This window comes from Ailuropoda melanoleuca, chromosome 3 (assembly GCF_002007445.2).
Source record: "Ailuropoda melanoleuca isolate Jingjing chromosome 3, ASM200744v2, whole genome shotgun sequence".
Lineage (NCBI taxonomy): Eukaryota > Metazoa > Chordata > Mammalia > Carnivora > Ursidae > Ailuropoda > Ailuropoda melanoleuca.
In genome coordinates this window covers 109,476,443-109,490,935 of record NC_048220.1, presented here as the reverse complement: position 1 = coordinate 109,490,935, position 14,493 = coordinate 109,476,443, and the positions used below count along the sequence as shown (strand labels likewise).

At 42.0% G+C, this 14,493-nt stretch overlaps 1 protein-coding gene across 1 annotated transcript in view; it reads left to right on the top strand.

Moving 5' to 3' along the window:
* The first annotated feature begins 8,692 nt into the window (after nt 1-8,692).
* ITGA2 (integrin subunit alpha 2) overlaps nt 8,693-14,493 on the top strand; it is a 109,097-nt gene continuing 103,296 nt past the window's right edge. Inside the window, exon 1 of the mRNA XM_011227850.3 lies at nt 8,693-8,908. Coding sequence (XP_011226152.2) covers nt 8,851-8,908 — 58 coding nt within the window. The 5' untranslated portion in view covers nt 8,693-8,850. The remainder of the gene's footprint in view (nt 8,909-14,493) is intronic.

Here is a 14,493-nt window from a genome sequence, read left to right as displayed (position 1 = left end):
GCAGGAGCCAACAGCAACTAGCACTGATCTCCCAGTGCATGTGTGGAAGTCATAACCCATGGACATAAGAAATAGTTCATGGGTTGAGGGCCCTACTTATAAGTGGAAACAGTGAAAGGAAGACACTTGGGCATTTGCATGAATAGGATCTCATCTGCACTCAGAGATTGGCAAGGCTGATGAGTTTCAGTTTATAACTGTGTGAAAGCTACTCTCTCTGTGTATATATCATGGGCCATGACTCTCAGAAGAAAACGAACTACACTACTGTACTATACCATGTGAAAATGTATGGTTTTATAGACTTTAAAAATTTTAGGCCTCCATGAATTTAATCCTTGAAACATCTTCATTTGCCTTTAGATCTAGAGGTTTTTGATAGAAGAAACCACTTTCCACATAACTGTACTTTTATAAAGGTTCATACCAAATCTAAAGAAAATGTGGTTAAATGTTCTTTCATTCCACTAAATGGCATAAACCAGACCAAACTTCCATATCCTCTGCTTATATATCTCATATGATTTCACCTATAGCAAGACTCTGGAGATAATATTTGGTAATGAGATTTCAAGCTCATAGAAGATAACCAGATAACATGTATTTTTACATGTTTCCCACCACACTGCGTAGACTATTACTTTGCACATGGTAGGTATGTGTTAAGTAAATGAATAAATGACAAAAGTGATGTTTCTGCAAGATTCTCAACTTAATCCAAGTGAAGGAACATGTTAGAAATTATAAAAGTGTAAGAGGGAAAAAGAGGTAAGGAGTCTGGAGGAGAATTATGCAGAAAACCTAAAGACAAATACTAGAAGACCATAAGATAGACCAAAGTTTGTGAGCCAGGAATAGAAGTTTTAGTCTCTCATATACCATAATAGAGGCCGTAGAAGCAGAAAAGATTTAATGATTAAGATGGAGATTCTTGGCAAAACCTAAGTTCCTAATCTTTTGAGGCGCTCCCATCTTCACTGATTTCATTCTTTTAATGTATAAACAAAGTGCATTGAACTGCCAGTCAAATAAATCCTAATGGCAAAATTGGCTCTGTTTGGCTTTTTGATTTTAAACATTTGAAATGTGTTTCTGTCTAAAAGGACCGACTCCAATCTAACTGACACAATCAAAATTACTTCAAAGAAGAGTTACTGATTCAGAGGATGCACTAAAATAAATTGCAAAATGCTTGAGAAAGGAGGGGTCTTGGCTTCAGAAAAGAATAAAAACTGCCTACAAAATCAAAGATTGTGTATTCTTGGCAGAGGACTGAAGAAAAAAGTTGTCATTGTGAGTTGGTCTTATGAGTGTGTCAAACTGAAGAAAACCATGTACTGAGTTAAAGTTAGGTCTCATAGAATCAAGGCTAGAGATGTGCCATGGAAACTAAAGGCATCTGAAGCTTGAAGATATAGGGCCACGGAAGTGATGAGAAATTAAAGAGGAAATAAATCCATAGTGAGGAGAATGGAGCAGGGAGGCAAAGCCAACAACTCACACCAATGCTTAAAGCTGTATAAAATGATACATGCTCTTGCCTTTTCCAGTCTCCACTTTAGGTCCCTGAGACCAGGCTGTAATTAATTCACATCTTTGGGTTCTTTGAAATTTCCTCAAATCCCTTCAATTCTTTGACTTAGGCTTGTTTAAGTAAGATTGTGTTTTCCTCCTTGAAAAATACAGTCATTTCAATCTTTATCTCTAACTGAAACATCCAAGTTTTCCAGAGACAGCAGAGTAACAAATAACCATATAGCTGGCTTGATCCATCATAAGACACATTTCTTTAAAAATAAAAAAAGCAGCAACAACAAAAAACTGAACAAAAAATCTCCTGAAATACATGTGAACAATGTTTTCCCTTCATTGAGCTTTTCCATGTTCTAAGAGATAAACTTCCTAACTTCTCCTTTTCTCTGGTTCATCTTAATAATTAGATGTTAGTTGAAAAAAAATGTGTTTATTCATTAATGGAAGAAACATTTACTGACCACCAACTATGCGTCAGGTCCTGTTTTGGGGACTGTGAGTAAAGTTAATGAGACATGGTCACTGTCCTCAAGGATGTCCAATAGGAAAAATAAAAAGAGAAAATATTAGGAGGACACCAGAGAATTCATGGAATGAGCAGTCAGATCTCTCAACTGACTGGAAACAGAAAACAGAAAGAGAACAGGAACTAGGGCAATCTCTCTCTCTCTTTTCTTCTTTCTCTCTCGCTCTAATTTATTCATGCCTCAGTATCTTGTTCTCTCCTTTCTGTTTTCTATGAATAGTTGCTAATTGGCTTTTTCTACACTCATTTGAAAAATGGCTGCCTCAAGTGAACATGAATTCCTAGTCCATGTGGCCAGCGAGGACCCACTAGAATCTCTGTACCCTGAGTACAACTCTCTAGGAGAAAATCTAATCAATCCAGTTTGGGTCAGGTGTCTCTCTGTATCACTAGGAGGCAGGGTGACTCCCAGAGGGAAATCATGGCAAACTCTGAGAACAACCTGTGGGCAGAGGGGCCGATTGCTTTTCATGTCTGCCACACACATGAAAACAAATAAGGACAGTTAATCCTAGTAGTGCTAGAACAGAAGTATGAATAAAATGCATAGATGAATTGATGGTTCCAGGGACCTGAGGAACAGAGAATTATTTAATTTTTTTAACACTTGTTTTGTTTTTAAGTTGGAAGTGTCTGGACATCATGCAACTCAACAGGTGTTGGGAGACCTGAGGGTGAGTCAAACCCAATGGATTCTGAACTTTACTCAGTCTTGTCATGGATTTTCTGGGTAACATTTGAGGAGTCACTGGTTATCATAGCAAAATTTCCAGGAATAACATAGAACTTCACATTCCCTACCCTTTTCAGGTCTAGGGAGAAGAATGTAGAACTCTTCAGAAATTCAATTTTGTAATTGTTTTTAGGAACTACTTGCCAGGTACAGGACTAGACACTTGTGATGTAAACATGTAAGATTTCAGAGATCTAGCATTTATGTGGAGTATACATATGTAACTAAAGTCAAGTCATATCATAACACATACAAAAGAAAGAGTTTTGGTAAGAGAGATAGCAGAGGCAGGTTGAAGTTCAACTGAGAGCTTAAACACTAAGGTGCTTGAACTTCATCCTGTAGACTTCCAAAGATTTTCAGCAAATCAGTCTTGTGTTTTGGAAAGAGAACTGTGATGATGGTATAGAGTGGATTGGAGACAGGAGAGGAGGAAGCACAGAGAGATTGCATAGAAGACTGACATTGTAGGGAAAGATCAGAAGGGCTTGAACTAAAGAGAGTAGCAGTGCACATAGAAAGTAGAAAATGGATAGATAACTATGTTAAGGATAAGGAAAAAATTGATATGGTGTGGAGGCAGGGAGGCCTGGTGGTAGCCCTGAGGATGGAAAACAGAGGCTTATAGTTTAGGTGATTGTACATGGGGGAATGAGATTTTAAAAAAAAAGATACAAAGAGGTCAGAGAGAACACTGGGGAAAATTCATCTGAGCCTCCTCCCTAAAAAACTCCAGGCTAGAGTTGGAAAGAAAAGAGTGGAGAGGCCTCACTCCATCCCTTAGCAATTCTCAGAATGTGGCCTCTGGTGTCTCAAGACACTTTTGGTCTTTTCATACTAATACTGAGACATTATTTGCATTTTTCACTGTGTTCGCATTTGCCCTATGGTGCAAGAACAATGACCAGTAAGAGTAATCACTGCATTCTTCACCACTGGACACTCACAGAGAAAAAAAAGGGAGGGAGAGGGCAAGGGGAGCAATGGAGAGAAAGGAAGGAAGAAATATGGGAGAAGAAGACAGAGGAGGGGAGGGGAAGAGGGAGGGAGAGAAGAAACCAGGAAGGAGGGAAAGAAGGAGGGAAGGAAGAAGAAAGGAAGTACAGAGCTAGTTTCACTTAAGAATGTCCTTGACAGGGCACCTGGGTGGCTGGGTGGTTAAGCACCTGACTCTTGATTTTGGCTCAGGTCATGATCTCAGGGTCATGAGATGGATCCCCACTTTGGACTCCATGTGAGCTTGGAGCCTGCTTGGAATTCTGGCTCTCTTTCTCCCTCTGCCCTGACCCCTCCCTCCCCTGCTTGTGCTCTCATGTGCCTGCTCTCTCTCTGTAAAAATCTCTTAAAAAAAAAAAAAAGAATATTCTTGACAAAGCAGTAAAAATTAACTACCTTTATTAAATCTCAACTCTTGAGTACATGTCTTTTAAACATTTTGCATGAGTAAACCTTATGAGTAATACACATAGAGCACTTGTGTTGCACACTGAAATAGGATGGTTGTCTCAAAGACCCAAGGATCCGTAAACTGAACTAGCCACATTTTTCATGGAACACCAGTTTTACTTGAAAGAACAATTGATAGACATTTTACGATTATTCAGACTTGGATATTGGATAGACATTTCACAAAAATGAACGAAGTGGGCCTTCCACATAGAACAGCTGATAGTATGTGCTACCCATGATAAAATTCAAGCTTTCAAATGAAAATTGAAATTTTGGAAAAATATGTATGTGCCAGCATGAGTTTGACAGGTTCCCAATATGTAAAGACTTTTCTGATGAGATAGGTGATGATATGATTTTTTTGATATTGTGTACTGAAATGTGTCAACAATTGAGAAATCTGCATAAGTCAGTGAACCAATATTTTCCAAATGACCAATGTATGATGGGACAAAACTTTGCATGGGTAAAAGATCTACTCAAAGTGCTCAATAGACCAATGAATTTTAATGCACAACGTTTGGAGGAGGTTATCAGGAGGATGAGACTGCTGGTTGACCTGCAAGTTAGACCCAGTAATCGGAGGCTCCTTATCCCCTCCCCTGTCCTTGAAATGTAGGTTCTGCCTACTGCTCCCACACTAGGAGCCACTTCAGGGACACAGCTTTGAGAAAGTTACTGAGACTATCCGAACTGTATATATGACTGAACCCTGCCTGTTAAGGGCTATACATAAACTTGAGATTCTGGCAGCAGTGTGGAAATTCACTCATCTTGTGGCCACTCCAGACAAACCCAGCATATAAGTTCCCTTGCTTATTTAAACTGCAACCCCCCAATCTGAAGTGATCTCTTTCTCTTTTCTCTCATTGTCCTCCATCTACGGAGGCCAGTTTCAGATTTCAACCCCAGGAACTCTTGAGGTTGCAAATCAACACTAGGGTAGGAAAGGTTTATTGTTGTGGTTTCAGATTCCACACAGGAACTGGTCTTGAAGAAACTACCGCTTTTTGAGTTTGGGGGCAGTATCAGGAATATCCACAATTATGTCCTGTTTTTTTTAACTACATCTGTGTGATACCAGATTAATTCCAAATTAATGTAGTTTCACTGAAACTACCTATCACAACAGATTGGATGCAGGAGCAGATATGAGAAATCAAGTGTTTAATTTTTAAGCCAGACATGAAAAAAATTGGCAAAATTGTAAGACAATGCCATTCTTCTCATGATTTTCCTTATTTGGGGAAATATAGCTATTTTTTGTAATAGTTATTTTTTGTAAAAAATGTTATTTATGTTAACATGTAAGAGCCTTATTGTTGAATTAATACATATATATTAGAAAATGTATCTGTTTCAATTTCTTTCATGATGAACACAGGTAGAAATAATCCATATAAACAAAAGTTCTTTTGGATCCTCCATATGTTTTCCAGCTTTAATGAGGTATAATTGACAATTACAATTTGTATATATATGAGATGTGCATCATTAGGTTTTGATATACATTGTGATCTGATTATCACAATCAAGTTAATTAACATATCCATCCCTTCACACAGTTACCACTTTTTTGTTTTTGTTGTGAGAACACTTGAGACCTACTCTCTTAGCAAATGTCAAATATACAATACAATGTTATTAACTAAAGTCACCACGCTGTACTCTATACATCCAGGACTTATTCATCTTACAACTAAAAATGTGTACCCTTTGACCAACATCTCCCCATTTTCCTCACCTCCAGCCCCTGGTAACCACCGTTCTAGTCTCTGTGTTATGAGTTGGCTTTTTTAGTTCCACATGTGAGATCATACAGTATGTGTCTTTCTCTGTCTGGCTTATTTCACTTAGGATAATGTCCTCCAGTTCATCCATGTCATTGCAAATGGAAAGATTTCCTTCTTTTTTTATGGCTGAGTAATATTCCATCATTTTGGTCTTTGCACACAGAGCTGAGCGACCACGGTGCCCCAAGCATGGCCACTGAGGAGGTTCCTCATCAATGGCAGAGTGGCTGGGGGCACCATCTACAGTGTATTACCAGAAGCTGCTGGGGCCTAGGGACAAGAGCCAGACTACCCTTCAGAAGTCTGAGGAGGTAGCACCCCTCCCCCCTACCCAGCCATGGACCAGTTCAGCCAGTACATATGTGAGCAGACCAGTGTGAAGATACCCCATCTCCTAGTGCCTCCAAAGTTTAACTCTCACATCCCCAAGTCCTGTAATTCAGGCACCATCATGCTGATGTTGGCTCTCTCGGTGCCCCCCTCCAAGACCCAAGGAGGGCTGGGGATACCTGAAGGAGCGAGCTCAGTAGCCTGTCAGAGACCACCTGCCCCACTTATGAACAGAGGCAGAGGCACCATAGACCTGGAGACCCCAGACTGGGACCGGGACCCCACTCCAAGAGCAGCTTCCAGCTTTGTTGGCCCAATATACGACTTTGGAAGTGTTAAAAAACATATATGTATTCCACCATCTTTTTATTCATTCATCTGAGAGATTCTCAATAATTTTAAGTGCAAAGGGCTCCTTGAGAACAAAGAGTTTTAAAAGCCCTGCCTTAATCTTATTTCCTCAGAATATGGTGTCCAGTATAGTTACACCTAGGCAGAATAGTTCCTAGGAAGATAAAGGCATGAGTTCTCAAACTATTTTGTCTCAAGAACCCTTTATACTTTTAAAATTAACGTGGGGCAGGAGTCGACTCTTTGTTTCTTGAACTTTGAAAGTTTGCCTGCTCTGGAAAAATATAGCTCCTGATTTATTCTGTACCTCATGCCAGCATAATGTTAATTTGTCCAGTTCTGAGCACGAAAGAAAAGAAGGGTGCATTTTCCTCTCCAGCACCCAGAGACAAAGCACAGATTCCTGTCTCACATGAAGGGAACTATACTGCCTCCCAAACAAGGGTCGGTTCCAAACACTTACTCACATTTCAGTGAGTCAGAAGGAAACAGACAGATATTCATCTCCCTGAAACCTGGCTGACTTCCTGCAAGAAGTCTGTGAGGAGAGGCAAGGTGGGTGTCAGGGTTATGAACGGCCACCTAAGAGCTCTCAGGTGATATCTAGAGTCTGAGTAAGCAGGTGAGTACCATAGACAGGTTAGAAAAAAATGCTTTCGGGTGTTTTTCAGTATTAGTAAATAGAATTAGTAAGTGACAGATAAGAAAACAGGAAAGAACCGGGGGCCATACATTTTGAGTTCAAAGATACTGAGTTTATAGTCATGGTGAGTAGCAGGAACATCTGATGAGTACCAATTTAGCGCTTTAAGACTCCAGCCTCAGCTATGGTAAAGGAGAACATTTGATTTTTTACCAGTTAACTAAGTCCTTCCACCCTGAACCACTTTGCTTCTGGGTGGCAATATCCCACATACTCCATAATGCTCATAGTAGCTGCTCCATAAAGATTTGGAAAGGCGATAATAATAATGATTAGTCTAATAGTTCCTTAAGTTTAATTTATTAAAACATTTTATTATTTCACAAAAGTGGTCACTGGAAGAATTCTGGTTTCAGCAATGTGTTGAGAATTTGTGGGTGAACTTTTGGAGGAAAAATCAGATTTAAAGAAAAGTGAATATCCTATTTCTTAGGTTTGTAAGTAAAAATCTCAGATATGGTTACAGAATGTCCTTTTTCCAGATCTGAGACTAAAATAATGGAATAAAATAGTCATGGTGTAATACAAAGAGGAAGAGTCACAAGTTCATATATGGGTTCTCACTCCTCTTGTGTCTTGAAGTAAATCGCTTAAACTTAGTAATCAAATCAGCTGCTTATTATCTTGGAGGAAAGGAATGAATGAGGATTTATCTCACACACACACACACACACACACACACACACACACACACACACACACGGTGCTCTTGCAACAACAGGTCTTGCTTAAGTATACCTCGGATAATCATAACTTGTGAGCAGATCTTCTTTCCTGTGGAGTTGGTTTTAACCTGGTCATTCTGCACTTATTTTTGTCCGTTCCTCCACCCACTTGAGAAAAGCAGAGAGAGCCACGCACCGCGCCACCCGTAAAAGCCTGGCTTTGGGCTTGCTTGCGCCCCACCCCCCTTGCCCTCCACCTCTGCCTGGAGCCCGGAGCCACAAAGTGCTGCAGAAGGGCCAAAGTTCTCCGGGGGACCGGGGTCTCCTGTGAGCGGGCGGCTGGCCGTCAGGGGCGGAGTAGTGACGGGCCGGCTCCCGCCCGTCGGATGTGCCGGGCCGGTCCGGGGCAGGGCAGGGTAAGGGCCTAGCGCGCGGACCCCAGTCCCGCGGCCTCCGGGATTCCTGGGGCCCGGGCGGGGACCGCGCGGGGGAGTTAAGGTGCGGTTTCCGAGGGTGTGGCAGAGCGCAGGTGCCCGCGGGGCCGCGGGTACTGGGCTCGGTGGGGCGGGGTAGATCCGGTGTTTGCCGTGGCCGAGGGGCGGGCCGGGGCGGGGCGGGGCGGGCCTTGGCGTCCCAGGAGCTGCCAGGCAACTTTTCCCTGCCCTCACCCCGGCGAGTGAGAGAAGCCCTCGGGACAGCTTCTGGAGTCCGCGTCCTGGAGTCCTTCTACAAACCGAGAGCAGCTACCGTTCCCCGGCAGGCTCAGAATGCGGCCAGGACGGGCAGGGGGCGCGCCACTGAGGCTGGTGTTAGTGCTCAGTCAAGGTAAGCGAGGAGCTCGCTCTCCATCAACTGAGGGAGAGACCTGCGCGGGTCCCGGGGGCAGGAGGGAGGACTTTTGCGGGATGAGGGGGCAGGCAGCAGCCTATCTGCTCGGATTCCACGTGGACCCAGGCTCCCAGCCATCCGGAGCCGGATAGAGAGAGACTCCCCATTCTTTCTTTCTCCCCCGCCTGGTGTCCCCATAAGGCATGTCTCACCCTGTTTGTGAAGCACCCTTCAAAGTCAGCTCACTGCGCGCTTTGGTTTTAGACACACGTGCGCACACACACATGAACAGAGGGAGTGGAGACTAAGGGGTGTCCTGAAGATGGAAAGCCCTGAAGCACTTTTTAGAGAGCAGGTGGCGCCCGGGACCAGCACCACAAGGCTCTTTGGGTCCCGGGAATCCGGTTCTGGGAGGCAGCATGCACCACCTCAGTGCGATACCCGGTGGCTTTGCAGGAGCCTGGGAGCAAGAAATGCTTGTTTTTCAACCCGAGGGTGTGAATTACGTTCCCATTTCTTCAGGCTGCAGCAAGGATGTTTCTAACCTTAGAGGACACAGAAAACCTAGCGTCTCTTAAATACTTGGCAGAGGGGAATTCTTCCTTCCCTTCTGCCTTCCTCTAATTGTTGTAACGTTTTTGTTCAACTTAATATAAACTTAGGCCAGGAAAAGTTCTTTTTACTTTCTTGATCTTAGCTGCTGCCAATAAGAGAATTAACTAAAGCGGCAGCTCCAGCTGCAGGGCGGTGAGAGCGAGGCCCACCCATCGCCTTTTGCACCAAGTTGTGTGACCCTGATCCTTCAAGTCTACCTTCTCCAGACTTTTTCCAGAGCCTAGTATGTGCTTACTGTAAGCACTTTAGTTTACTGGGAGGAATGGGGGGAATCACATTTGTATTTTGTAAGTTTAAACAGCTATCAAAACAAAAAAATGGTCTCTGATTTTCAAGTGTCTTTACAAAGAATATAAATATTTCCTAATACATATAAAAATTTTTTTATCCTCCTCTGAGGCATTTATTGGAAGAAACCTTAATCCAGATAACTCTGTAGCATTTTCTCCCTGTAAGAGATAACACAGAAATCGTACCACCATCCCCACCCCCAGCAGAAACTAGGCATCATTAGGTTTTCTGTCCAACCCTTTCTCTGGTGCTTCGTGGATGTTCTGTGCTGGTACCCAAAGAGTGTTTTGAGAGACCATCAACCCTAATCTAGGGGTTTCAAATAAAGTTGAATTCACATTGAAAATCGGTCCCTGGAACACCACAACCTTCCCAAGAACTAATAGACATTTGAATCCAAGCTTTTCATCTCTCGTTAATTACCCATTATTAACAGAAGCTATGGAAACCTAACATCATTTTCTTATCTTCCAAGTGTTGAGGCTTGTTTTTTTAGAGAGCAGTGAGAAATACTTTAGTGGAATGTGTTGCTGCAAGGCATGAAGTCAGGTATAGAGACTTTTAACCTGGAGGTAGTTAATTAGGACAAATCAGTGCAAGCAAGCGGAGGTGATTTGAAATGACATCCGTACAAATGATTTTTTTATATTTGTTCCTTCTGTTCCAGTTATTTGCATACTCAAGAAACAAGTTTTCTCTTAATTCAGGATGATCATAATCAAGCTTGGTCATTTGTGATATCAATCCAGGTTCCTAGGGAAGCAACATCATTTTTTGATGCCATGACTATCCCAGATTAACATGAATAATTAAATCTCTAGATCAGCGATAGCTGAAGTTTTATGGCATTACCTTAGGTATGTACAATTTTTGAGTATTCGTCATTACTTTATACATACATATATAGGTGTTTATAAAATATATACATGTACATATATATAAATATATACCAAAATGTATATAAGTACATGTGTAATATAAATATATACCAAAAATGAGAATGTAAAAAGCATACGTGTTTGTATATATATTTATACATCTTACATTGTCTCCAGCATACATGCCAACCACTGTAGAAACTTAAAACCCTCAAATCTCATTTTAACACTTAGAGTCAAATCTACTTTCTGTAAACTTTCTCATGGGTATTTAAGAAAAAGCAGTGCTCAGCGGTCAGTTTCCTATTTATCACCTTGCATGGATCACTCCTTGGTTTAAGTGCTTGAAGTCATTGAAATGGTAACTGGCAGATGAAGGATGGAAGGGAAAGGCCATAAAGGGCCTAGATCATTCATAATCTAAATAATAAGTCCATAGAAGAAAGAAAATGTAATTTTAAAGTTCACAGTGACACTTACACAGATAATCCCCGTCTTTTCTCCCTATCTCTGGCACCCTGCCCCAGAGTCACCCCACCCCAGAGTCACCCCCTCTTTACCAAATACCTCCCAATCCTCTCCCTAATGCCCCTCAAGCTATAAGTATTCTAATTTCTCTCAGAATAAGTAAACCCTTCTTTTAATATGTAATTTGGCAGCTCTGTCCTCCTGAAACACCTTCCACCTCTGTCTTCTATTCTCCCTATTTTTCTTCTGTTTTCCCCAGCAGCTCCTCCCCACTCTCTTTCACAGGCTCGTCTGTTTAGCCCAGTTCTTGGTGTTTAGAGTTCCACCCTGGATCCTTGTCTTCATTCTCCCAGTTCTTTCTGGGCCAGTTCCCCACTCAAGTCAGGACCCCTGGCCAGACTCCTCTTCTTGTTCCCATCAGTATTTCCATTGGCTACCATCTCCACCCAATGTCAAATTAGCATGGACTCAATGCGTCCTCAACTGAACTCAACATCTGCCTCCAGAATTCTCTCCTGTATCATCTACTGTTGTTTACTGGGCAGCAGCATTTGCATGCAAACACCAAAACAATGAATCTTCTCCCTTGATTCAACTTTACAGCCCATCTCCAGGTTCTGTCCATTCTCCCCATCTTATGCAACTTCTGCCACCACCCAGTTCAGGCCCCTTCTTTCTTTGTGTCTGGACAACTGTAAACTAGTTTTCCTGTTTTTATCTCTTTATCCCTCTGATCTATTCTTCTCGTGGTCACCAGGGTTATCTTTCTAAACACTTATTTGTATCCAATCAACGCCTTCCTTCAAACATTTGGTGGCTCCCCATCTCATGTCAGGTAAAGTCCAGATTTCTTGGCCTGGCTTAAAAAGTCCTCTCCATCTGGTTGTAGGCTGGCCTGCCTATTCAGGCTTTTCTCTGCTATGCTCCCCATGCGCACACATCGAGGCAAGTACACATACTGCACACAGGCACGGACATGATACACACGCCCCGAAGCTGTATAGACACACCTACACACACCCTTCTGCATTCTGACTGCACTGGATCAGACCATAGTTAGTGTTATTTTCCAGAATATTCGCCTTGCCTTCACTGCCCTGATGCTTTTTCCCTTTTTTTCTTATTCCTTTGCAACTCACCATTGTCCCAAGACAATGCCAAGCAAAATTATAAAGTAGGGAAGTTTTTCTTTTATGACTAAAAGGGAAGTTTGAGGTCATCTCTCATTTCTGGGACCGACCCTAAACTGCCTCCACCCTCTTATCCTCAGCACCTCCACAGCTGTAAACCACTGTCTTATAAAGTGATTCCCCAAACCATGGGTCTCCAACTACACCTGCCCAACTACAACTATGCTTTCCTCCCTTAAGTCCTGGTTCATGAGCCTCTGTTTGATTTAAATTCATGCACTCAGGCTCAGGATCAGTATTTAAGAATAATTATTCATATGTTTCTGACATATAGCCAGATTTGAAGGTAATTGCTTAAATATTAGGGCTATATCTCATCTTTCCTAACAGATTAAAATTCCAGTATTGCCTGTACCACCTTGTTGTGAGATGACCACCAAGACAAGTAGGTTTTAACACCAAGAGACAGTGAATGCGTCAGTTCAAATGAATTCCCTCTAAAGTGGGTGATGACTGTTCCTGTCTTAATGTGCTAATGGCCATGGGCCTATTAAAAGGGAGAAGCCTGTTAATGTAAAGAGATGAGCTTCTAATGATGGAATTTGAGACATTCAGCAAAATAAAGACACAGATTCAAGTCAGTATGTCAAAAATAAAGTATTTCAGGATGAATGGGGAAAATATTGGGGACCAAAAATATCATCCCAATGTCATGTGAATGTTCCCACTTAAGTCAAAAGTTTTGGTCTGGACTATCAGCCTTGCTTAGCTTGGGATGTTACTGAAAGATTCAAGACAGCATAAAAGAGAAAAAACCACAGGAGGCTGTCACTCTAATTGGCAAGTCAAAGATAGGAGGGTTTTTGTGGGTTGTTGTTTTTTTTCATTTGTTATGGTGACTAATGATTTACCTGAATACACAGAAGAATGTCTCTCTAAAGAGAAGAATCTTAATACCACGAATCCTGAAACAACAAGAGCTTCTGTGTGTGAACGTGATTCCTATGATGCCCCGTCAGATGATTGATAGGTGCTTGTTCATGTGGCTGTGGTGAATTCCATAAAACTGGTATTTGAACATATGTTTATGCAGTAACTGTTTCATGGAAGGCAATGGGCTAGGCCCAGCCATAGGAAACTTGAAACATCGTCCAGGGAGTTTACAGTCTATTTGGAAACAAGTCCAAACATGAGGGAAGTCCATTGTCTCAGCCCCTGGAAGGTACCTAAGCACTTTCAGACCCTGCCATCCTCCTTTCTGACTGAAATGCAGTTACGAGAGTGCCTCTTCCTCTGTGCAGCTAGGAGAGCGGGGGACCTTGAAGGGATTGCACTTCTCTCCAGTGCCTGATTTGGACATGGGCATGTGATTGCAATGAGACATGAAGGGAGATACGCTTGGAGACTTTGGGGAAAGAATTTTTCATTCTTTAGAGTGACACTGGTTAAGAAACATACTGCCAGGTCTAACGGTGAAGCTTGAGACAGCTGCAGCCATCTTACAGCCATGGTGTCGGCTAGGTTGAGGGTAAAGCCAGGACACTGGCCCAGTGGAAAGACAGAAAGCAGGCCCTTGAAATTGTCTTTGAGTTTCTGAATTATTGAAATTTAGAGCCATCTCTTTGTGCCTAAAAAAATGTGCATGTAATTTAAAACTTGGTTGTTTTTGTCATATTGTTCTGTTGTCTATAACAGAGATATGTAACATAAGTTTCTATATCATTTGGTTACATATAATTAATTGCTAAATGGGTGGTACAGAACTTAATGTTGAGTTCAGAAAATGGAGAAATGTCACTGTGATGCATTTAAGTATCAAGCGTCCTGGCAAGTCTTCATGGAGACAGGAAAGAATCTTTACAATTCAGATCAATTTACAAAACTGTGAAGGACCTCAGAGCTCAGAGTCCAGTTCTCCCCCTTTAAAATGGCCATCAGTGATAATGACATAAGATGGAGAGTAACATAACCAGGAATGGGGCCCCAGTATCCTAGTTCCTGGATCAGATGTTTTAGATGCTTGAATAGGAAAGGAGAAGATCTTTATGTCCAGAACACACTGTTCAAGGTATTCACAGAGGGTGAAAGCTGACGTTTAGTAGGCACCTGACCCTAAATGGCCTTGTAAACTGTGGATTTTCGAGCACAATGGGAAGAATTTGAAAGGCCTTAAGCACGGGAGTGACATGATCAGATTGGC